Source organism: Pelodiscus sinensis, chromosome 1 (genome assembly GCF_049634645.1).
Source record: "Pelodiscus sinensis isolate JC-2024 chromosome 1, ASM4963464v1, whole genome shotgun sequence".
NCBI classification, from domain to species: domain Eukaryota; kingdom Metazoa; phylum Chordata; order Testudines; family Trionychidae; genus Pelodiscus; species Pelodiscus sinensis.
Window position 1 is genome coordinate 326581082 of NC_134711.1, and position 22450 is coordinate 326603531.

General features: G+C 49.3%; 2 protein-coding genes across 2 annotated transcripts; both read left to right on the forward strand.

Annotated features, from left to right (window-relative positions):
* The first annotated feature begins 1477 nt into the window (after positions 1–1477).
* On the forward strand, positions 1478–2416 carry LOC102463251 (olfactory receptor 51G2-like). Its single transcript, XM_014575239.2, has one exon. It carries the CDS (start codon positions 1478–1480, stop codon positions 2414–2416), a length of 939 nt encoding a protein of 312 aa, XP_014430725.2.
* A 16303-nt stretch (positions 2417–18719) lies between these two features.
* LOC102458458 (olfactory receptor 51G2-like) lies at positions 18720–19667 on the forward strand. The gene has a single exon (XM_006126556.3). It carries the CDS (start codon positions 18729–18731, stop codon positions 19665–19667), a length of 939 nt encoding a protein of 312 aa, XP_006126618.3. The 5' UTR covers positions 18720–18728.
* Positions 19668–22450: the final 2783 nt, after the last annotated feature.

A 22450-nucleotide genomic window follows, 5' to 3' on the forward strand; every position in this document is an offset into this window, starting at 1 on the left:
CAAGTAACTGAATGAGGACTGAGATACTGTGTTATTTTCATTATTCTGAAGAAATCCAGCTATCTGGCATTACATTGTAGGTCCCATTCTAATTTGAGAAATTGTCTCTGAAAGAGTATCAGAGTGGGAAAAATGGGTTAACAAGTGTATACGAAAGTACAGAAGTGTAAATGTTAAGTCAAACCTTTTCATTGTAATCCAGATGTTCCTGGTATTCATGTATATCGAAAGCTAGCGTCAGAGTATGAGAATCATCTTAGGAAGGAGCAATGGTACTGCTTAAAAGGCTTTTGATTAAGAAAGTATTTGCAGGAGTACTCCGCCCGTGGTATGCAATGGGTCTGTGCGACTCACTCTGTTCACTGAACAGTTGTATGATATTTTCTCCCGGTACTGGTTTCTAACACTTATGCTCAGTGTTGTGCACTCAATACCTATGCAATACTTGTGCAAGACTTTCCAAAAAGTCCCGAGGAGAAGAGAACCTCCGGTCTGTGTTTCAGCAAAGAGTAGAGCTGAGGTGCAGGGGAGTGTAATAGTGGTTGTATTTAATATTTGCCCATCACCTTTTACATGAGTATGTCTGAAGGCACTTGCAGACTCAAGTGGATATTAGAGCAAATCTAGGGTTTCTGCTATTCAACCATTTTGATGGCTGCTCCTCCCCTGCCCAGTTGAAGTAACTGTCACTCTCAGCTTGAAACTTCACAAATATGGATTAGACGGGTCCTTTGAGGATGAAAAGAAACCTGTCCCATGCATCACATCTCTGGGTTCAGTCAACCCTGCCAGGTAGAGCACGTCAGCTTCTCTTGGCAGGAATCCTGGGGATCAGAGTGTATCACTGGGGACATCTGGTGAGAAACAGTTAATAGAATCCAGTTCTGATAGACTTTACATATGTAAATCTGTAGTGACGTAGTTGAAGTTAATGTTACTGCATCAGTAACCTGGCCCTTAGAATGTATCCCTTGTTATGCAAAGGGGATGGGGCATAATTTGAATCTCAAGAGTGGGAAAAAAATAAAATAATATATATCACCAGGCAAAGAAACATGTTTATAAATAGCTTCAGTGCAGGAGAGATAATTACAATGATCCTTTTCACCATGCACTTGCCACACTGGGCCTGACATCCCAAATATATCTAACTAGTGGGTGTCGGGGGAAACTTGCCCTGGAAGCCGGTTATCTCATTGCTGCCTATTGCGGGCTTCTTCCATCTTCCTCTGCCGTATCTGGAACTGGCCACTGGCCACTAGTTAAGAAGGACTGCACACATTTGATCCAGTCTGGAAGTGCCTGCCTTCCTATTGGTGGTGTAAACCCAAGGCTGTTTTTACTAGCATTCCTTGAGCTCCTGGGAGTGTCTTGATGTGCATGGAGAACAGAAAGATATCTCATTAAATATAATCGAACCTCCTGTTCTTTTTCTTCTCAGGAAGAGACGTTCAAAACCACGCAGACCTCCCAAAACATGATGTCAGCTGCCAATGATACCAAATTCCAGTTTGCAGTGTTCCTTCTCACTGGGATAGCTGGGCATGAAGAAATCCACCTCTGGATCTCCATCCCTTTCTGCATAATATATCTTATTTCGATAGCAGGGAATTCAGTCATTCTCTTCATTATAAAAAAAGACCCAAGCCTCCATGAGCCCATGTACATTTTCCTTTCCATGTTGGCCCTCACCGACCTTGGTATATCTATAGGCACCGTACCGACAATACTGGGTGTATTCTTATTTAACTCTAGGGAGATCAGCCTGGATGCCTGTTTTGCCCAGCTGTTCTTCATCCACTCACTTCAGTTCATTGAATCCTCCATGCTCCTGTTGATGGCCTTTGATCGCTTTGTTGCCATCTGTAACCCGCTGAGATATTCTTCCATTTTAACCCTGCCGAGACTAGGGAAGATGGGACTAGTATCTGTGCTAAGAGGGGTGGCCGTAGTATTACCAGTTCCTTTTCTCCTGAAACAGTTCCGATATTGTCAAGCCAATGTCCTCTCCCACTCCTACTGCCTGCACCAAGACGTCATAAAGATGGCTTGTTCTGACACCACTTTCAACAGTGTGTATGGCTTGTTTGTTACACTCTTAACAGTGGGGTTGGACATGCTGCTCATCTTCCTCTCTTACGTGATGATCCTCAAAACAGTGCTGAGCATCGCGTCCCACACAGAGAGTCTCAAGGCCCTGAGCACCTGCGTCTCCCACCTCTGCGCCGTCCTGCTCTTCTACACACCGGAGATCGGCTTGTCCGTGATACACAGATTTGCAAAGGGTTCTCCTCTCCTGCTTCAGATTCTCCTGGGCTACATCTACCTGCTGGTCCCGCCCCTGATGAATCCGATTGTGTACAGCGTGAAAAGCAAACACCTTCGTGAGAGGATCATCAGGGCCTTCCTCAAGTGAAGAGTCAGTTTGTCACCTGGCTCAGCACTGGTGACACGGGACACGAATACTTGGGCCACCTATTCCATCTTGGACCCTTATCTCTGAGATGACATCAGCTGCTGATCTCCACTGTGAAGAGAGGGGATGAAATGGGGTGTTAAGCCTACAGTAAGGGGAACGGGGCTGGAAATGCTGAGAGAGGACAAGGCACTGGGGGAAGGACCAAGGCAGGCAGAGGCATTTAGAAAGTGACTGTGTTGGTAGAATACCAGGGCATGGGTCGGATGCTGGCTCAGAAAGAGCCATATCAGTGGCTGCACCGATCTCACAATTCCTGTTGCTTCAGCCAATAAAGAGACGGGAGGTGGTTGTTGTTTCCCATGACACCAGGCCTGTCTCTGTCCCACCTCTTGTCAAACCTCTGTGAAAATATTGCAGGGCTGTTCTGCAGTCGCGGTTCTGGCCCTTCCTGAGCCCTCTGGGTGCTGCGTCATCCATGGGGCAGCCCCAGCTGTGGGCAGGGGCTATTCAAGGGGACCCAACACCCATCCTTCTCCCACGTCCTCAGCCTGGGGCTTGTAACCGAGTTGTGTTGGAGACGAGATTATTGCGAGAGTCCCAGAGAAGCCAGTCAGGTGTGTGAGGCCTGAGCTCGCCCTGACCCCAGCAAACAAGGTGGTGGGGAGTTTCTGAATAAAGCAGGAGGATGGGACCGGAGGGCAGCAGAGTCTGTGTTTGGAGAAGATTTTATTAATGCAACTCCACAAAGGGGCTCTTGTTTTAAGTACAGGTATTCCAGCCTGAGAGGAAGTCATTGCAAGGACCGTAGAGGGGAGGGCAGAGCGTGTAGTCTGTAGGCTTCACCCGCTAATCTGCTTGCTTTTATTGAGAGATATGGGTGAGGCTTGAGTTCTTAACTGCAGTAATGATTGTGGTTTTTTTTTAGTTAAATGGAAAATGTACATGCGGCATTGAAATGATTGTATAGGGCAGGGGGTTGTGTGTGTGGCTCAGGGCTGGGGCTGGGTGTGCAGGAGACAGGGGAGGGGGCTGGGAGGTGGAGGAAGGGACTCAGGGCAGGGAGTGGGGGTGCAGGAGTCAGGGAAGGGGGCTGGGAGGTGGAGGAGGGGACCCAGGGCAGGAAGTGGGGGGGTGCAGGATTCAGGGGAGGGGGCTGGGAGGTGGAGGAGGGGACCCAGGGCAGGGAGTGGGGGGGGGTGCAGGATTCAGGGGAGGGGGCTGGGAGGTGGAGGAGGGGACCCAGGGCAGGGAGTGGTGGGGTGCAGGAGTCAGGGGAGGGGGCTGAGAGGTGGAGGAGGGGACTCAGGGCAGGGAGAGGGGGGTGCAGGAGTCAGGGGAGGGGGTTAGGTGTGTGGGGGACCAGGGCATGGGGTGGAGTTGCAGGAGTCAGGGAAGAGGTGAGGGGCTCAGGAGCCGGGAGTTCCAGGGGGTTTACTGAGGCTGCCCGCAGCAGCAAGGGTGGCGTTGCTCTGGTGGTAGCGCCTCCTGATATCTACACTTGAGGGTCTGCCTGGCAGTGCTGGGGTCCTTGTGGGGTCACAGGGCAGAGTGCGAGGGTGCAGGAGTCATGGCTGAGGGCTGGGAGGTGTGTGTGAGGGGCTCATGGCAGAGTGTGGGGGTGCGGGAATTGGAGCAGGGTGTGGGGGAGCAGGAGATTTGGAGAGAGGCGGTGAGGGGCAGGGGTTGTGGGAGTTAGGGCAGGGGGTTTGTGGTGGGGTTTCAGGGAAGGGTGGGTCCATGAGGGAGGACAGGGGGCAGGGAGGTTGCAGCGCACAGGACACAATGTGGGGAGGGGGCTATACACATCCCAGACCCCTGCCCTCCCTCCTGCACACACCCTGCCCTGAGTTTCCCCCACAACTGGAGTCCGTCCCTCTGAGGGAGGCCAGGATGTCTTGCTGTCCCCCCAGGCCAGAGTAGGACAACTGTGAGCCTCCCCCAGGACAGAAAAGGACCTAGCTTAGGGTATGTCTACACTACAAATTTAATTCGAACTAACAGCCATTAGTTCGAATTAACTTCAATAGGTGCTACACATACAAACTGCTAGTTCAAACTTAATTCGAACTAGCGGAGCGCTTAATTCGAACTAGGTAAACCTCATTCTATGAGGACTAATGCCTCGTTCGAATTAAGTAGTTCGAATTAAGGGCTGTGTAGCCACTTAATTCGAACTAGTGGGAGGCTAGCCCTCCCCAGCTTGCCCTGGTGGCCACTCTGGGCACAACCAGGGAAACTCTTCTGCCCCCCTCCCGGCCCCGGGGCCCTTAAAGGGGCACAGTCTGGCTACGGGGCCTGTGCCAGGTGCAAGCCTGCCAGCACCCAGCGAGCAGATCCTGCACCTGGCACAGCATGAGCCAGCCACCCGCTGCCACCCAGCCCTCCGCTTCTTCCCGGGACCAGGCTGTCGCGCTTCCAGGAGCCTGCCCGGAGCCGCAAGAGGCGGATGCCCGCCTGGTCTAGTGCGGAGATCGTGGACCTCATCCAGGTTTGGGGGGAGGCCTCCAATGTCCACGACCTCCGCACTAGGCACAGGAAACTGGCTGTCTAGGGCAGGATAGCTGCCAGCCTGGCCACCAAAGGCCACATGCAAACCCAGGAGCAGGTTTGCATGAAAATCAAGGTGGTCCAGTGAGCCCTCCGACCCTGAGCCCTGAGCTTAGAACACAAGAACATAAGAACGGCCGTACTGGGTCAGACCAAAGGTCCATCTAGCCCAGTAGCCTGTCTGCTGACAGCAGCCAACACTAGGTACCCTGGAGGGGATGGACCGAATACAATGACCAAGCCATTTGTCTCGTGTCATCCATCTCCAGCCTTCTACAAACAGAGGCCAGGGACACCATTTCTAACCCCTGGCTAATACCACTACATGGACCCAACCTCCATGACTTTATCTAACTTCTCTTTAAACGCTGTAATAGTTCTAACCTTCACAGCCTCCTATGGCAAGGAGTTCCACAGGTTGACTATTTGCGTTGTGAAGAAGAACTTTCTTTTATTAGTTTGAAGCCTGCTACCCATTCATTTCATTTGGTGTCCTCTAGTCCTTATATTATGGGAACTAATGAAGAACTTTTCTTTATGCACCCTCTCCACACCACTCATGATTTTATAGACCTCTATCATATCCCCCCTCAGTCTCCTTTTTTCTAAGCTGAAAAGTCCCAGTCTCTTTAGCCTCTCTTCATATGGGACCTGTTCCAAACCCCTAGTCATTTTAGTTGCCCTTTTCAGAACCCTTTCCAAGGCCAAAATATCTTTTCTGGGGTGAGGAGATCACATCTGTACACCGTACTGAAGACATGGTGTACCATAGTTTGATACTTCCCCTCCTCCTTCTTCCCCTGGCTTCCCCCTTCCAGCTCCCTCCTCCCAGGCTTCCCCCTCTCCTCTTGCACCCTCTCTCTTCCCCTCTCCCACCTCCTTTTCCCAATCTCCCCAGAGATTAATCCCCCCCCCCAGTTTTGTTAAATAGAGTTTCTATTTTTGAACACACGTGTCCTTTATTTTTTACATCAGGAAGGGGGGCTAGGGAGGGGTAAGTGGAAGGAGGTGAGGGAGGAATGGGGCATGAGCCCCCGATGGGGAGGACTAGGGTGGCTTTGCGGGCTCCTCGGGGTGGAAGCTCTCCTGCAGCCCCCCGATTGACCCCCCCGGATGGCAGCCTGCGGCAAGTGCAGCCAGGCTGATGGCCGGGTGCTGTGATGTGTCGACTGTGGGCATTCAGGGCACTCCAAGACTGCTTTGCCGTCCCTCATCGAGTTAGACAAGCAAGCATCGAACCCTGAGAACTGACTGTCCGTGGTGGGGGTCGGGTCCCTTTAAGCACAGCCCTCGGCTAGCCTGAGACAGCAGCTCCACGCTCTAAGTCCTAACCTGATGCCCTGCCAGCACTGCTTCCGGCCAGCCTTAACTTTGGTTCGGGGTCCACTCAGTGTGGACATGCTAGTTTGAATTAGCAAAATGCTAATTCGAACTAGTTTTTAGGTCTAGATACACTAGTTCAAATTAGCTTAGTTCAAATTAACTAATTTGAATTAAGTTAGTTCGAGTTAGTGCTGTAGTGTAGACATACCCTTAGGGAGTCAGAATATTGGGAGATGGAGCAGTATATGTGGTAATACACTACCAGCCATTAAGGCCTTGCATGAATGTAGTCCGTGTAGATTCTGGTGGCCTGCCCCCAGCTGTTTTCCTGGAGTTACGCGTTGAAGGCTGAATAAACAAACAAAAAGCCTGTGGCACGATGGACTAGTCTCCAAAGAGCTACCAGGCATATCTGAAATTTGGAGTCAGACCAAGTGTGCAAAACACGTGTGCAATGAGGAGTAACAGTTAATTCAAGGGAAAGGTTTTGAATCGGACTACCGTGTCTTCACGCGGCAAGTTAAATAGGGCAACCGGTATTTTAAAATGGTGACTGGCCGCGAATATGCTAATCAAGCGCGGGATATTTAAATCCCTTGCTTCATTAGCAACTTTGGTATGCTTCATTTGCCTCCCTAGTCCGAACTAGGGGGCAAGTGTAGACATACCCTGCTTGACCAGAAATGTCCCCTAACTATCCCTTAGTGCCTTTTTTTGTGGGTGCTCTGCTTGAGGTACAGCCAGAAGCACCACATTCTGGGATTTTACTGGGAGTCGAACCCTCTTTCCTGTTGTTCTTAATGCCTCTGTAGTAAGACGAGGGCCTGAAACAAGCCACGTATCACAGGGCTGGTGTGAAGCCTGAGGCCTGCCCAAGAATGGTCAAGATTTTGCTAATGTAAAGCAACGTGAAGCTCTGAGCATGAGGTAGGGCCCCAGTTCACAGGCAGGACACAGTCAATAGTACGAGGAACAGGCTATAAACACTTTCCTGAGGGATGATAACAAAACATCTCGTTAAGAAACATTGTGGTGCCAGCACCCTCCCCACAGATAACAGGGGCATACCAACCTATTTTCAGGACAGGGTCTAAAATGGCAGCATGAGGAACAGAAGTGTTTTTGATCAAACCACCATGTGCAAGGTAACAGGTGACATCAGAGTGGCAACCTAATATGTCAGGCGGGATGTGTAACTGTTTGTACGTGTGTGTAAAGATGTGTCTTGGAAGGGTTGTCTTTGTCCAGGCTAGGGAGCTGTGGGACCTCCTACTGTCTGAGCTGTGTCCATTGTAATGAGCATAGATGTGTTAGCCTAACTGGAGACAGCTGATCCAGGGAAGCTAGAACCATGCTTCATTTACAATAAACCTGGCCAGGTGCCTTCTACCCGTATCTGGTTTTGTGGTCTTTGGGGACTCCCTTGGAATTGGCTGTATTGGCTACCTGTGCAGAGAAAGCATGACAGACAGGGGGTGCCCACGCCCACAGCCAAATGGTTATTATCATTGGACAGCACAAAATATCTGTCAGGACCCCACGTTGGTGATTTCTGACCACAGCCTCAACTTCTGGAATGAAGATGTTGCACGAGAATCTCAGCTTTTGATTTTCCTTTTCGAAGTTTCCTTGAAAAAGTGAGTTGCAGAAAAAAACACTGAGTCCAATGAAAAATGTTTCCTTTCATCCTGTTTTTGGGGTGAGTTTTCATAGAAAATGTATCATTGGTCTCTGAAAACTCAGCTGCCAGGTAGCGGCCTGGGTCCCCAAGAGAAATTAGAACTTTTTCACCTGTCTCTCCCTTGTAATGTTAATAAATGTGGCATAGATGGGTGCACATCATAGAATCATAGAACTGGAAGAGACCTCAGAAGGTCATCAAGTCCAGCCCCCTGCCCTAGGCAGGACCAATTCCAACTAAATCAACCCGGCCAGGGCTTTGTCAAGCCGAGACTTAAACACCTCTAGGGATGGAGACTCCACTACTTCCCTAGGTAACCCATTCCAGTGCTTCACCACCCTCCTAGGGAAATAGTTTTTCCTAATATCCAACCTGGACCTCTCCCACCACAACTTGAGACCATTGCTCCTTGTTCTGCCATCTGTTACTACTGAGAACAGCCTCTCTCCATCCTCTCTGGAAGCTCCCTTCAGGAAGTTGAAGGCTGCTCTCAAATCCCCCCTCACTCTTCGCTTCTGCAGACTAAACAGACCCAAGTCCCTCAGTCTCTCCTCATAAGTCATATGCTCCAGCCCCCTAATCATTTTGGTTGCCCTCCGCTGGACCCTCTCCAATGCGTCCACATCCTTTTTGTAGTGGGGGGCCCAGAACTGGACACAATACTCCAGATGCGGCCTCACCAAAGCTGAATAAAGGGGAATGATGACATCTCTGGATCTGCTGGCAATGCTCCTCTTAATGCAACCTAATATGCCATTAGCCTTCTTGGCTACAAGGGCACACTGTTGACTCATATCTAGCTTCTCATCCACTGTAACCCCCAGGTCCTTTTCTGCAGAACTACTACTTAACCGGTTGGTCCCCAACTTGTAACTATGCTTGGGATTCTTCCGTCCCAAGTGCAGGACTCTACACTTGTCCTTGTTGAACCTCATCAGATTTCTTGTGGCCCAATCCTCCAATTTGTCTAAGTCATTCTGTACCCTATCTCTGCCCTTAAGCGTATCTACCTCTCCCCCCAGCTTAGTGTCATCCGCAAACTTGCTGAGGGTGCAATCCATCCCCTCATCCAGATCATTAATAAAGATATTGAACAAAATCGGTCCTAGAACCGAACCTTGGGGCACTCCGCTTGAAACCAACCGCCATCCTGACATCGAGCCATTGATCACTACCCGCTGGGCCCGGCCTTCTAGCCATCTTTCTATCCATCTTACCGTCCATTTATCCAATCCACAATCCCTTAACTTGCTGGCAAGAATATTGTGGGAGACCGTATCAAAAGCCTTGCTAAAGTCAAGGTATATAACATCCACTGACTTCCCCATGTCCACCGAGCCAGTTACCTCATCATAGAAGCTAATCAGATTGGTCAGGCACGACTTGCCCTTTGTGAATCCATGCTGACTATTCCTAATCACTTTCCTCTCATCCAAGTGCCTCAATATGGATTCCTTAAGGATCCCTTCCATGATTTTTCCAGGAACCGAGGTAAGACTGACTGGCCTATAGTTCCCTGGATCATCCTTCTTCCCTTTTTTGAAGATGGGCACTACATTTGCCTTTTTCCAGTCATCTGGGATTTCTCCCGATCTCCACGACTTTTCAAAGATAATAGCCAAAGGCTCCACAATGACATTTGCCAACTCCCTCAGTACCCTTGGATGCACTAAGTCCGGACCCATGGATTTATGTACATTTAGCTTTTCTAAATAGTTCCTAACCTGTTCTTTACCCACCACGGGCTGTCCATCTTCATCCCATCTTGCGTCACTTGGCGCAGAAGTCCGGGAGCCGACCTTGTCCGTGAATACAGAGGCAAAGAAAGCATTGAGTACTTCAGCTTTCCCCACATCATCTGTCACTAGGTTAGGGTATGTCTACACTACCCCACTAGTTCGAACTAGCGGGGTAATGTAGGCATACCGCAATTGCAAATGAAGCCCGGGATTTGAATTTCCCGGGCTTCATTTGCATAAGCGGGGCGCCGCCATTTTTAAATCCCCGCTGGTTCGAACCCCGTGCCGCGTGTAGCCGCACGGCACGGGGTTCGAACCAGTGGGGATTTAAAAATGGCGGCGCCCCGCTTATGCAAATGAAGCCCGGGAAATTCAAATCCCGGGCTTCATTTGCAATTGCGGTATGCCTACATTACCCCGCTAGTTTGAACTAGCGGGGTAGTGTAGACATACCCTTACCTCCTTCATCCATTGGGGCCGCACACCCTCTCTGATCACCGTCTTCTTGTTAACATGCCTGTAGAAACCTTTCTTGTTATCCTTCACATCCTTAGCCAATTGCAATTCCATTTGCGCTTTCGCCTTCCTGATAACCCCCCGGCATTCTCGAGCTATACCTTTAAACTCCTCCCTGGTCATTTGTCCAAGTTTCCACTCTTTGTAAGCTTCCTTTTTGTGCTTAAGTTCACCAAGGATTTCCCCTGTAAGCCAGTCCGGTCTCCTACCATGTTTGCCTCTCTTGCTAAGCGTCGGGATGGTTTCTTTCTGTGCCTTCAATAAGGCTTCTTTAAAATACTGCCAGCTCTCCTGGACTCCTTTCCCCTTCATGTTAACATCCCAGGGGATTCTGCCCATCAGATCTCGGAGGGAGTCAAAATCTGCTTTTTTGAAGTCCAAGGTGTGTATTTTACTACTCTCTTTTCTTCCTTTGGTCAGGATCCTGAAATCTACCATCTCATGATCACTGCTTCCCAGGTTGTCACCCACCTCCACTTCCCCTATTAGTTCCTCCCTGTTTGTGAGCAGAAGGTCAAGCTGCACACGGCCCCTGGTCGGATCCTTCAGCACCTGTGTCAAGAAGTTATCCCCAACATTCTCCAAAAACTTCCTGGATTGCCTGTGTACTGCCGTATAGGTTTCCCAGCAGATGTCAGGGTGATTAAAGTCCCCCACGAGAACCAGGGCCTGCGATCTGGAAGCTTCGCTCAGTTGTCCAAAGAAAGCATCATCTACCTTATCCACCTGATTCGGTGGCCTGTAGCAAACACCAACCACAATATCAATGCTGTTGTTTGCTCCTTTAAACTTAACCCATAGACTCTCAACAGGTTTTTCTCCCTCTTTATACTGGAGTTCAGATCAATCGTAGTGCTCTCTTACATATAGTGCAACTCCTCCTCCTTTTCTCCCCTGCCTGTTGTTCCTGAACAGTCTATACCCTTCCATGACAGCGCTCCAGTCATGCGAGTCATCCCACCAAGTCTCTGTTATCCCAATTAAATCATATTTCTTGGACTGGGCCAGGGCCTCCAGTTCTTCCTGTTTGTTGCCCAGGCTTCTCGCATTAGTGTACAAACACTTCAGGTAACCAGTTGATCGTCCTATCTTCTCCATTCGAAACATGGGTCCTCCTTTCTTGACCCTTCCTCTCTGCATTTCTTCCCGGTATCCGACTTTCCCACTCCCCTCAGGGTTTTGGTCACCGACCCCCGACAAACCTAGTTTAAAGCCCTCCTCACTAGGTTCGCAAGCCTGCCCGCGAAGATGCTCCTTCCTCTCTTCGTTAGGTGGATCCCATCTTTTCCTAACAATCCTTGTGCCCGGAACAGAGTCCCATGGTCGAAGAAACCAAAGCCCTCTCTGCGACACCATCTGCGCAACCACGCATTTACGTCCTCAATTCAACGATCCCTGCCCAGTCCTTTCCCTTCAACAGGGAGTATGGAGGAGAATACCACTTGCACTCCAAATTCTTGGATCCTTCTTCCTAGCGCTACATAATCCACAGTAACATGCTCAAGATCATTCTTGGCCGTATCATTAGTTCCCACATGGAGAAGCAGGAAGGGGTAGCGATCCGAAGGTTTGATCAGCTTGGTAAGCCTCTCAGTGACATCCTGAATGCGAGCTCCCGGTAAGCAGCACACCTCTCGAGATTCCAGGTCCGGACGGCAGAGGGATGGCTCAGTCCCTCTTAGGAGGGAGTCCCCGATGACCACCACCCATCGTTTCCTTTTGGGGGTGGTGGCCGTGGAACCCCCATCTGTAGGACTACGCATCCCATACCTTCCAGTAGATGGTGCTCCCTTCTGCTTTCTTCCTTGTGAGGTCCCTTCCAGAGCTTTCAGCACTGCAAAGCCTGTGGAGAGAGCTTGAAAGCGATTGCTTACCTCTATAGCATCGGGGGATTCCCATGCTGGCCTTTTACCCCTTCTAGAAGTTACATGTTGCCAGTTCTCTTCTTGGTCATGTACTGCCCTCTCTGGCTCTTCTGCCTGCCGTGCTTGAAGGATTAAATGCTGCCTTCTATCGAGGAAGTCTTCATCCTCTCTGACCAAGCGTAGGGTCGACACTTGGGCCTCCAGTCCTCTAATTTTTTCTTCCAAAATGTCGACCAGCTTGCACTTGGTACAGATGAAATCCGTTCTTTCTTCCAGGAGGAAGACAAACATGGCACACGCTGTGCAGGTAACAACAGCAGACCCATCACCAACCATCGCTGCTGTCCTGGAAAAGGGATTTAAAAAGAAAGGCAAGAGAACCTCCCGCCCTTCCTTCTCCCCTTCCCAACTCCCTCTCAAAACTCCCTGTTAGCACTCACCTGTTCGCAAGCTCCTTGGTCGCTTGCCCACTGCCTTATAAAGCCCCTTCCCCTACCAATCAGCAGAGGCTTATAGAATTCAAACTTTAATTAGAAGCCAACAGTTTCCACCTGCCAATCACAGCACAAACTCCATCAAGGGAAGGGGGAGGGCAGAAGGGAGGTGGGGAGAAAAAAAAAGCCTCACTCTCAAACACAGGGGAAAATAAATAAATAAATAAACAAACAAAAAAGAACACACACCAACCCTCACTCACAAACACAAGCTCAGCACACAGCAAGAAAGCCCCAAACACAACACCCACTTCCCTCAAGACTCCTGTATCTGCTTCTCCTCTACCTGGAGAACTCCCTCTCTAAAGCCTCACTCAAACAGGGAAAGAAAAAAAAACCACCACACCACCACACACCAAACAAACACAAGCTCAGCACACAGTAAGAAAGCCCCAGTAACAAAACACACTTCCCTCAAGAGTCCTGTATCTGCTTCTCCTTCACCTGTAGAACTCCCTCTCAAAACTTCCTGTTAGCATGGGGTATGGGAAGGTGAAAACCTCTTGACCAGTCTCTGGCTGGGGAATTGTGCCCATCAGCTACTCTAACCATTGGCCTTCCCTTCTCTATGCAGCCAGTTCCATCCAGTACAACGCTTCAGGCAAAGGCTACTGTGACAGGCTCTGGTAACACTTCCCTGATGAACCTGTGCTAGCAGGGAGCTGGAGAGGGTCCTAGAGCAAATGTGGAGGCCTGGAGATTATGGGTGTTGGACCCAGCTACCATTGGATCACAGATCTGTGCCTAACTGTGGGGATCCCTGGATCCTGGGTCCTGCCATATATTTCTCAGGTTTGTTGAACTTCATCTTAAAAATCTCCCATGATGGAGGTTCCATAACCTCCCTTGGAAATTGGTCCCAATGCTTAACCATCCTGCTTGTTAGGGGGGTTTACAGATTTTCCCTCTTGGAATGATCCAAAGTTTAAAGCTGGTGCACACGACACCAAGCAGCTGAGGTTCCCTGATGGCCAAGTGGCCCCCAAGGGAAGGTACAAACATGCTGCATAAAGGCAGTTGCCTCCCTATCTGAACACACACTGCCTGCTGCCTGTGCAACCTCTCCAATGACTCCTTGTCCTTTAGGCTGATGACCTCTGTCATCAGCGGCTTCCAGGAACTCGGTAGGTTGGCAGCTTTCAGCATCTTTAAACTGCCCTACATCTGCCCCGGGTCTTTGGTTGATTACTCAAGCTATACAGAAATCTGAAATTCAGAGCAAGCTGCAAACGTGTTTTGAAAGGTTTTGTTCTCTGTCTCGACTGCGAGGGCAGGAATTCAGAGCTGTGAGGCCCAATGGGGCGTGTTTCGGTTTGTTGATTGGCTGAGGGATGCAGCTTTTCTGTCCGATGGATACCCTCAGAGTTACAGGGCTACCAGCATCTCTGCCTGTCTCTGGTCTGTGAGTGCCAAATGTCAGACTTTTTAGCTGGCCCTCTCATGAGGTGGAATCTCGTGATCCTTTCACTCTCAGACTGGGCTCTGCTACAGCGCATTGCGGGCCAACTTGGGCCTGCCCAGCAGGTGTTCAGTACCCGTGGTCGCTCCCTCTGGGAGGCTGAGTAGTGGTGAGACAAGTGACTAACCAACCTTACTGAGCCAAAATGCTGTTTAATCTGAACAGCAGGAATAAAGCATAACGTGGCACAATAAGAGGGTTTTCAAACCACAGTCTGTCCACGTCCCTGAGACAAAAGCCTCCACCCTGTGACAGGGACCTAGGCAGGCCAGGGGCCTTCAGACGTCCCCAGCCATGTCTGTGCCTGTCGGTCTGAAGAGCTTCTCAGCAACAGCTGTCCCCCCCCCTCTGGGCAGACTCCCAGCGCGGGCAGAACAAGCTGGGTAACATGGCTGGAGACTGCAAACAGGCTCTTCCCAACTTGTAGCTCCGGTGTGATCTCTCAGCCTCCCTGAGGTGCTCACTGAGCAGTGGGTTTTCTTCAACTGCTGCTTCCCTTCCTGCTTCTTTTCCAGCAGCCCCCTGTGAATCTAAGAAGTGCCAGACTGGTTTCACCCAATATATTTATAATATAAACATCCCAACAGTTAACCTAATGTACCTCTATAGCAAACATCCCACTAAGTGGGTTTAACAGACATTCCTTATGGCAGATTATAATATAACAGGTTGGTGTGGGCACCACTGAGAGGGTCAAATCAGGGTGAATTGCTCAGAACCAGGGCTACTTACAGCCCCAGACAGGAGTCCTTCCCTATAAGGTGCCAAACCAGCCACAGAAAGCACTTCAGCTACCATTCTGGACAGCGAAAAGCTTCACAAGCAAATCCCCTTAGACGCCCCAGCATTCCCTGTGCCACCACCAGCGCCACACCTTACACACATGAGAGGTTATACAACCGTTATCACCATCTTCGAACAGGTTCTCCTGGTCTCAAAGCACCAGCCACAGTCCCAGGTCAATTTTTACCTCAGCTCTCACTCAAAAGAGCACTCTGTGCTAATCCTTTAGAATCTAAAATCTAATAACGTGACACAGATTAACTCCGTTTTTGTCCTTGTGCCGTTCCTGGGTTCTGTGAGTTTACGACTAATGCACAGAGGCAGTCAGAGTGAAAGGGAGCAACAGGCGACTTCCATTTCAGTAAAAAAGGCATTTGACTTTGAAGGCCACTTATTGAAAAAACCTCGTGCCGGAAAAACAAGTGCTGGGGATCTTATGAACAAGAGACTGATAGCTCGAGGAATTAATATTTCATAAATTCATCCGAGTGACTACTCTGGATACAGGCAACAGCCTGACAGAACATAACCTGAGGAGAACCAGTCAGCTATTAACCTAGGAAGAGTGGAGCTACTAGGCTTTTCTTTCTTGACAAGTGACTGAAAGAGGGCTGAGGGGATGTGAACTTTTCAGGTTCCGAAGAAGCACAGAGGACAGAATCTACATTTCAGCTGTGTCTCTAACCTGACAAATTATCCGTGAAAGTAGATCAGAGGCGAAAGAATGAGTTGGCATGCGTGTGCAAAAGTTGTACTAAAATTTCCATTGTAATACAGATCTTACAAACCAAACGTTCATGACAGGCATGTATATTGGAAGTCAGCAGATGTGAAGCAGTGGTAACTTTACTGCTGAAAGGCATTTGCTTCAGAGAGAATTTCAGAAGTACTCCACTTATTGTCTGCAATGGTTTTGTGCTATTAACTCTGCAGAGAGTGAAGATTTATATGATACTGGCTCCGGGTAGCAGACCAGAAACTGTTTCTAACACTTACATTGCGGGTAATGAACCCAATGTGTAAGCAATACCAGTTGAGTACTTCCCAAATTCCTGAAAAAATAGAACTGCTGGTCTGTGTATCAGCAAGGAGTAGAGCGGAGTTGAAGGAAAGAGTAACTGTGTGTTATTTATATCAATCAGCTCTCACATGTGCGTGGGAGAAGTAACTCGCACCCATAACTGGATATTCGTGCAAACCTAGTGAATGCACTATCCATCCATTTGTGATATGAACCCCTTCTGTGCCTAGTGGAAGTAGCTGTTCATGTTAGTCTGTAACGTGATAAATATCTATAGACCCTTGCATGGGGAGATGATGCAGGTCGTGGGAGGCTGAAGAGAAGCCTGTAGGATAATTGGACTCTCTGGATTCAGAGAACACTGACCAGGAAAAGCCCTTGAAGTGCTCTTGGAGGGATTCTTGGGGGTCAGACAGCGTCACAGGGAGCATTGTTCAAGGGAAAGTTAATACAGCCTGGTTCTGATCATATTTGCACATGCAAATCTTGACTCATATGGTTGAAGTCGCTGTTACTGAATTGAGAACATGACCCTAAATATTTATCCACTATATTGCAAATCCTCAGGACACGACAGATGCCGAACCAGAGAATTTGCTGGACCATAGGAGGTCAATATTGTCTTGCACCATTACCCACTCTTTCACTGCTTACTGGACTATTAGGAGACATTTAGGTGTAAATTGGAGCTAAATAACAGCACAGAACACTGAGAGCCAGGACTGGTGGCTGTAAACAAATTTTATGGGACCTTGGAAACTTGGCCACATCCATGATAAGTGGATAGCAAGGTAACTAAAATCATTCTGGACCACAGATGTTGCTGGACCAGAGTGCCAGACTAGAGAGGTTCAGCCTGTAATGAGGCAATGAAACACACTCATATGTCATTTCAATTCAGGACAGACAAATCCAATGACCCTTTCAACGTACACTTTCCATGTGTTTACCCACATGTCATGACACAATGGGCCACGTTCAGAATGTTTGTCTGTGGGAAGGTCACAACTGTTAAATCACACAGTGCTTCAAGTAGAGTGTAGGATTCCCCTCCACAAGCTATGGGACCATGAGCTTAGTGGTTTTCAAACAGGGAATGGATGTTTATGTAGGGGTAACCAGAAAAGCAAATTTCACTACAAAAATCTTGGAAAGGCTCTAAACCTTCCTGATTTACACCACAAAATGGCTACATCTACACTGGCATAATTTTCCGGAAATGCTTTTAACGGAAAAGTTTTCCGTTAAAAGCATTTTCGGAAAAGTGCGTCTAGATTGGCAGGATGCTTTTCCGGACAAGCACTTTTTGCGGAAAAGCGTCCGTGACCAATCTAGATGCGCTTTTCCGCAAAAAAGCCCCGATCGTCATTTTCGCAATCGGGGATTTTTTTGGAAAACACTACTGTGCTGTCTACACTGGCCCTTTTCCGGAACAGTTTTCTGGAAAAAGACTTTTGCCTGAACGGGAGCAGCATAGTTTTTCTGGAAAAGCACTGATGATTTTACATTAGATCTTCAGTGCTTTTCCAGAAATTCAAGCGGTCAGTGTAGACAGCTGGCAAGTTTTTCCGGAAAAGCGGCTGATTTTCTGGAATAACTTGCCAGTGTAGACACAGCCCATATGTCTAACCAGTGCAGGGGTTGGCAACCTTTTCAAACCAAAGAGCCAAACTACATCAAAATTCAGAACAAGTGGTCAACAAAGAGCCTGTATAAGAATGCCCGTTAGCATGAATGAAAATATACAGCTTAATATAATTGATAATTTACATGATGATTAATAATAACACAAATGAAATGTTGCACTCACAAACTTTGTTTCCTGGGACTTCTGCTGCTGCTGGGGGTGCAGTTTGTGGCTGTGGGGGTGCAGGAATCAGAGTTGGGCTGTGTGAGGGGCTCAGAGCAGGGGGCTGGGGTGTGTGGGAGTCGGGAGGCACAGGAGGTAGGGCAGAGTCCCAGGGGCGGGAAGTAAAATATGTTGGGAGGTCCTGGGGCCAGATTACCTTACCTAGCCAGGGCTGGACTGCTGCACCCAGGCAGCAGTGATAGTAGTGGCCAGGCCAGGATCACCACTCCTGGATTGTGGCCTCCCCTGCTATCTGTGCCACAGCAGGAGGGAGGCTGCCACCAACCCTTCCTGTGGTCAGATGGGGGCCAGACAAGGGGCTTATCCCAGGATCGGGGCCAGGAACAGGATGCTGCAGCCAGATAGGGGGCCGGGCCACTGGGACCCTCTCACTATCCCAGTTGGGAGCATGCAACGTCCCCAACAGTGTGCTCTCTGCCGGCCCTTTGAACCAGCAGAGTGCACCAGCCAGCTCTTGCCGGTGTGTAGCCGGTTCTTAGTGGGGTGCACCACCTTACTGTCCGCTCTGGTTCAAGATGAAAGAGACAAAAATTCCATCTTGACGCGAGTCATGACACGTTTTTAAAATTATGAATTGTTCATTTTAATTTAAAAAGTTGCGTGTACTTTGGGAATGACCAAAGAGCCGTATTTGGGTCCACACTGAGCCGTATTTGGCTCCAGAGCCATAGGTTGCTGACCCCTGACCCAGTGGGTTTCTGCTAGTTGAAAGGGCTGAGTACATGAGTGTTTGGGAAAGGTCTCACACTGAACTGCTGTGTCTGCAGCCTTGGATGTGTGGCCAGGTCCCTCTCCCTCGGCTGAAGCAGGGTGGAGGGCTGCACTCAACAGGACAAGGTTACAAGATACCCAGTCTGTCAGGGAAAGCAGGCTCAGTGAGGTCTCAGCATACCAATTGAGGGTCCCACTGGGGTCCAATCCTATCATAATGACATCTCATTAAATATCGTCTAATCTCTTCCTTTGCCTTCTAGGAAAGACAGTTGAAAACCCTTTGGACCTGCCCACAACATGATGTCAGCTGTCAATGACTCCAGATTCCAATCTGCCGTGTTCCTTCTCACCGGGATACCTGGCCATGAAGACATCTATCTCTGGATCTCCATCCCCTTCTGCTTTGTGTATGTTATTGCAATAATAGGCAATTCAGTCATTCTCTTCATTATAAAAACAGATCCAAGACTGCATGAGCCCATGTACATTTTTCTTTCCATGTTGGCCATCACAGACCTTGGCTTATCGATAGCCACCATGCCGACAACATTGGGCATATTCTTGTTTAACTCTAGGGAAATCAGCATCGATGCCTGTTTGGGCCAGCTATTCTTCATTCACACATTTTCATTCATGGAATCCTCCGTGCTCTTACTGATGGCCTTTGACCGATTCATCGCGATCCGAAACCCCCTGAGATACGCTTCCATCTTAACCCTGCCAAGAATAGCCAAGATGGGGTTGGTGTTTGCATTAAGAGGGGTAGTAGTAATATTCCCTCTCCCCTTACTTCTGAAACGGTACCAATACTGTCGCGCCAACGTCCTCTCTCATTGCTACTGCCTGCACCAGGATGTCATGAAGATGGCTTGTGCGGACATCACAGTCAACAATATCTATGGCTTCTTTCTTACAGTCTCTGTGGTTGGGCTGGACTCGCTGCTCATCTTCCTCTCTTATGTGATGATCCTCAAAACAGTGCTGAGCATCGCGTCTCCCACGGAGAGCCTCAGGGCCCTGAACACCTGTGTCTCCCACCTCTGCGCCGTCCTGCTCTTCTACACACCAGAGATCGGCTTGGCTGTTCTACACAGATTCGGGAAGGGCTCTTCTCCCTTGCTTCAGGTTCTCCTGGGCTATATCACCTTGCTGGCCCCACCTCTGATGAACCCGATCGTGTACAGCGTGAAAAGCAAACACCTGCGTGCGAGGATCATCAGTGTGTTTGTGAAGTGAAGCACTAGTTCATCACCCAGCTCCACTGCTGGTGATACGGGAGATAAAAAAGCTTTGGACACGTCCACCAATTCCATCTTGAACCCTTTCCTCTGAGACAACATGAGCTAATTATTTCCAGTCTTCGGAGAAAGCTTCAAATGGGGTCTTAGACCTAGAGCCAGGGAAGAGGGGCTGTTCCCACCCGCTGGTGAGAAAGGACAGAGCAGGAGACCAAGGCAGGCAACAACCTTTACAAAGTGACTTTGTTTGTCTAGAGCCAGGGGACTGGTGGGATATTAGCCCATAAAGGGCTGTATCAGTGGCTGCACTGACCTCTGAATTTATCTCTATACTGTCAATAAAGACAATGGATGGAGATTTTGTTTCCTATGACACCTGACCAGTCACTGTGCCATCTCTGGTTAAACTTCCACAGGCTATAAAATAGCTGCAGAGCTGTTCTGCAGTAGCAGTCCTGGCCTTTCCTGAGCAATCTGGGCTCTGTGTGATCCATGGGGCTGCCCCAGCTGTGGCCCAGGGCTATCAGAGGGGCACAGACACTCACCCTTCCTCTACATCGGGGTGGGGAACCTCAGGCCCGGGGGCTGGATGCAGCCCCCAGTTTGCCTGGATCCACCCCCACGAGGGGTGGAAATAGGCCTCAGCTTCCAGGTCCTAGCCCAGTCAGTGTAGGGTGACCCCTTTGGCAAAAGGAAAAAGCGGGAGCTATGCAGAAACTTAATCCTCCCTGTGAGCCTGCCCCTCCTCTCATCCCCCCGCCCCCACAGATCCTCGCTCTGCCTCATCTCATCCCTTAAGATTTCCCCATTCCTCGTTAATACCCAAGACTCCGCCTCCTCTCCTGCTCAGAAACCAGAGTTAGGCCATGATAAGAGTTGTCATGGTGACCTGCCCTGGGCAAGGGGCTGGTGTGCCAGAGAGAGGACCACAGCCTGTGTTCCCATCCCCCATCATACACCCCCCCCCAGAGAGTGCAGGACTCCCCACAACAGACTGGCCTTCCTGGGTGGCTGTTAACATGGCCTAACCGGAGAGAGGGAGAGGGGATGGAGCCTTGGGGAGGATGGAGGGGAGCGGCAAGAAGAGCAATGGACTCAAGTTACAGTGGGAGAGGTCTGTTGGGAAGAGATGGGACAGAAGCGGGGCCTCAGGATGGCAGCGAGGTGTAGGAGGTGAATTTCTGAGGGGAATGTTTGGCGCATCAGAGGGACACCTACAATTTCACCACAGTTTCTGGATCAGTATTTGCAAGCCATTAATTGTAGAGTCCTAGGGCTGGAAAAGACTTCAGGAGTCATTGAGTCCAGCTCCCTTCCCAAACAGGACCAACCCCCACTAAATCATCCCAGCCAGGGCATTGTTAAGCAGCGACTTAACAACCGCTAGGGATGGAGATTCCACCACCTCCCTAGGGAACCCATCTCAGTGCTTCCCTACCTCCTAGGGAAAAAGTTTTTCCTAATATCCAACCTAGACCTCCCCCACTGTAACTTGAGTCCTTTGCTCCTCGCTTTGCCATCCGTCACTACTGAGAACAGCCTCTCTCCATCCTCTTTGGAACTGCCCTTCAGGAAGTTGAAGGCTGCTATCAAATCCCCCCTCACTCTTCCCTTCTGCAGACTAAACAAACCCAAATCCCTCAGTCTCTCCTCGTAGGTCATGTGCTCCAGCCTCCTAATCATTTTCTTTTCCTTCTCATGGACCCTCTCCAATGCATCCACATCCTTTCTCTAGTGGGAGGCCCAGAACTGGACGCAATACTCCAGGTATCGCCTCAACAGTGCCAAATAAAGGGGAATAATCACTTCTTTAGATCTGCTGGCTATGCTCCTCCCAATGCACCCTAAGATGCCATTGGCCTTCTTGGCTACAAGGGCCCCTGTTAACTCATATCCAGCTTCTTATCCATTAAGGCTAAATGGGTCTAAGAACGGAGCAACAGCCATGGGGAGGGGAGTCATCTTAGATGGTCTGGGTGGGAGAAAGCAGTCTGAGGGCATAGGTCAGCTTCACACCTTGGCCCTATAGCATAGACACGGCTGAGCACTGTGGTGACTGGCCCCGGGATCATACGGGTTTCAGCAAAAGCTGCTTCCACAAGAAAGGTGTGAACAGATGGGAAGATGTTCTCAGAGACACAGGGATCTAGGCTGGGTCTCAAGTGCTCCTTGATGTCTGTTTCTCTATCTCCAGAGCAAATAATAGAATCATAGAATCCTAGGGTTAGAAGAGACCTCAGGAGGTCATTGAGTCCAGCCCCCTGCCCAAAGCGGGACCAATCCCAACTAATCATGTCTTTCTTAGCTTGTTAGCTGCCTGTTATTTTTAAGCCACTTTATAAAAATTCATTATGCTGTTTGCTAATAAATCTTCTAATTTTAAGGATGTTGGGATGACTGTATAGTCAGTCACAAGCACCCAAAGTGTAGAGAGTGAGGTTTCTGGGGTACCTTCATGGTGATGCATTGAGCATAGATGGTGTTTTGTTCCCAGATCAAAGAATAGGACAATTGTGACATTCTGCCCAAGATAAGAAAGGACTTGGTTTAGAGGATAAACAGACCCCATATCCTGTGTTATTGGGACAATCCCAATTTTTCTTGGCCAGCGTCTATCCTTGTTGAGTGCCTATAACATTCAGAGGAGCAGCTTGTTCTAGTTGCATCTAAGATAACAATCCACTCAAGACCATGATTCACAGAGTCATAGAATTTAAGGTCAGAAGGAGCCTGTAGATAATCTAGTCCAGGGGTTCTCAAACTTAAGCAAAGTAAGCTGTC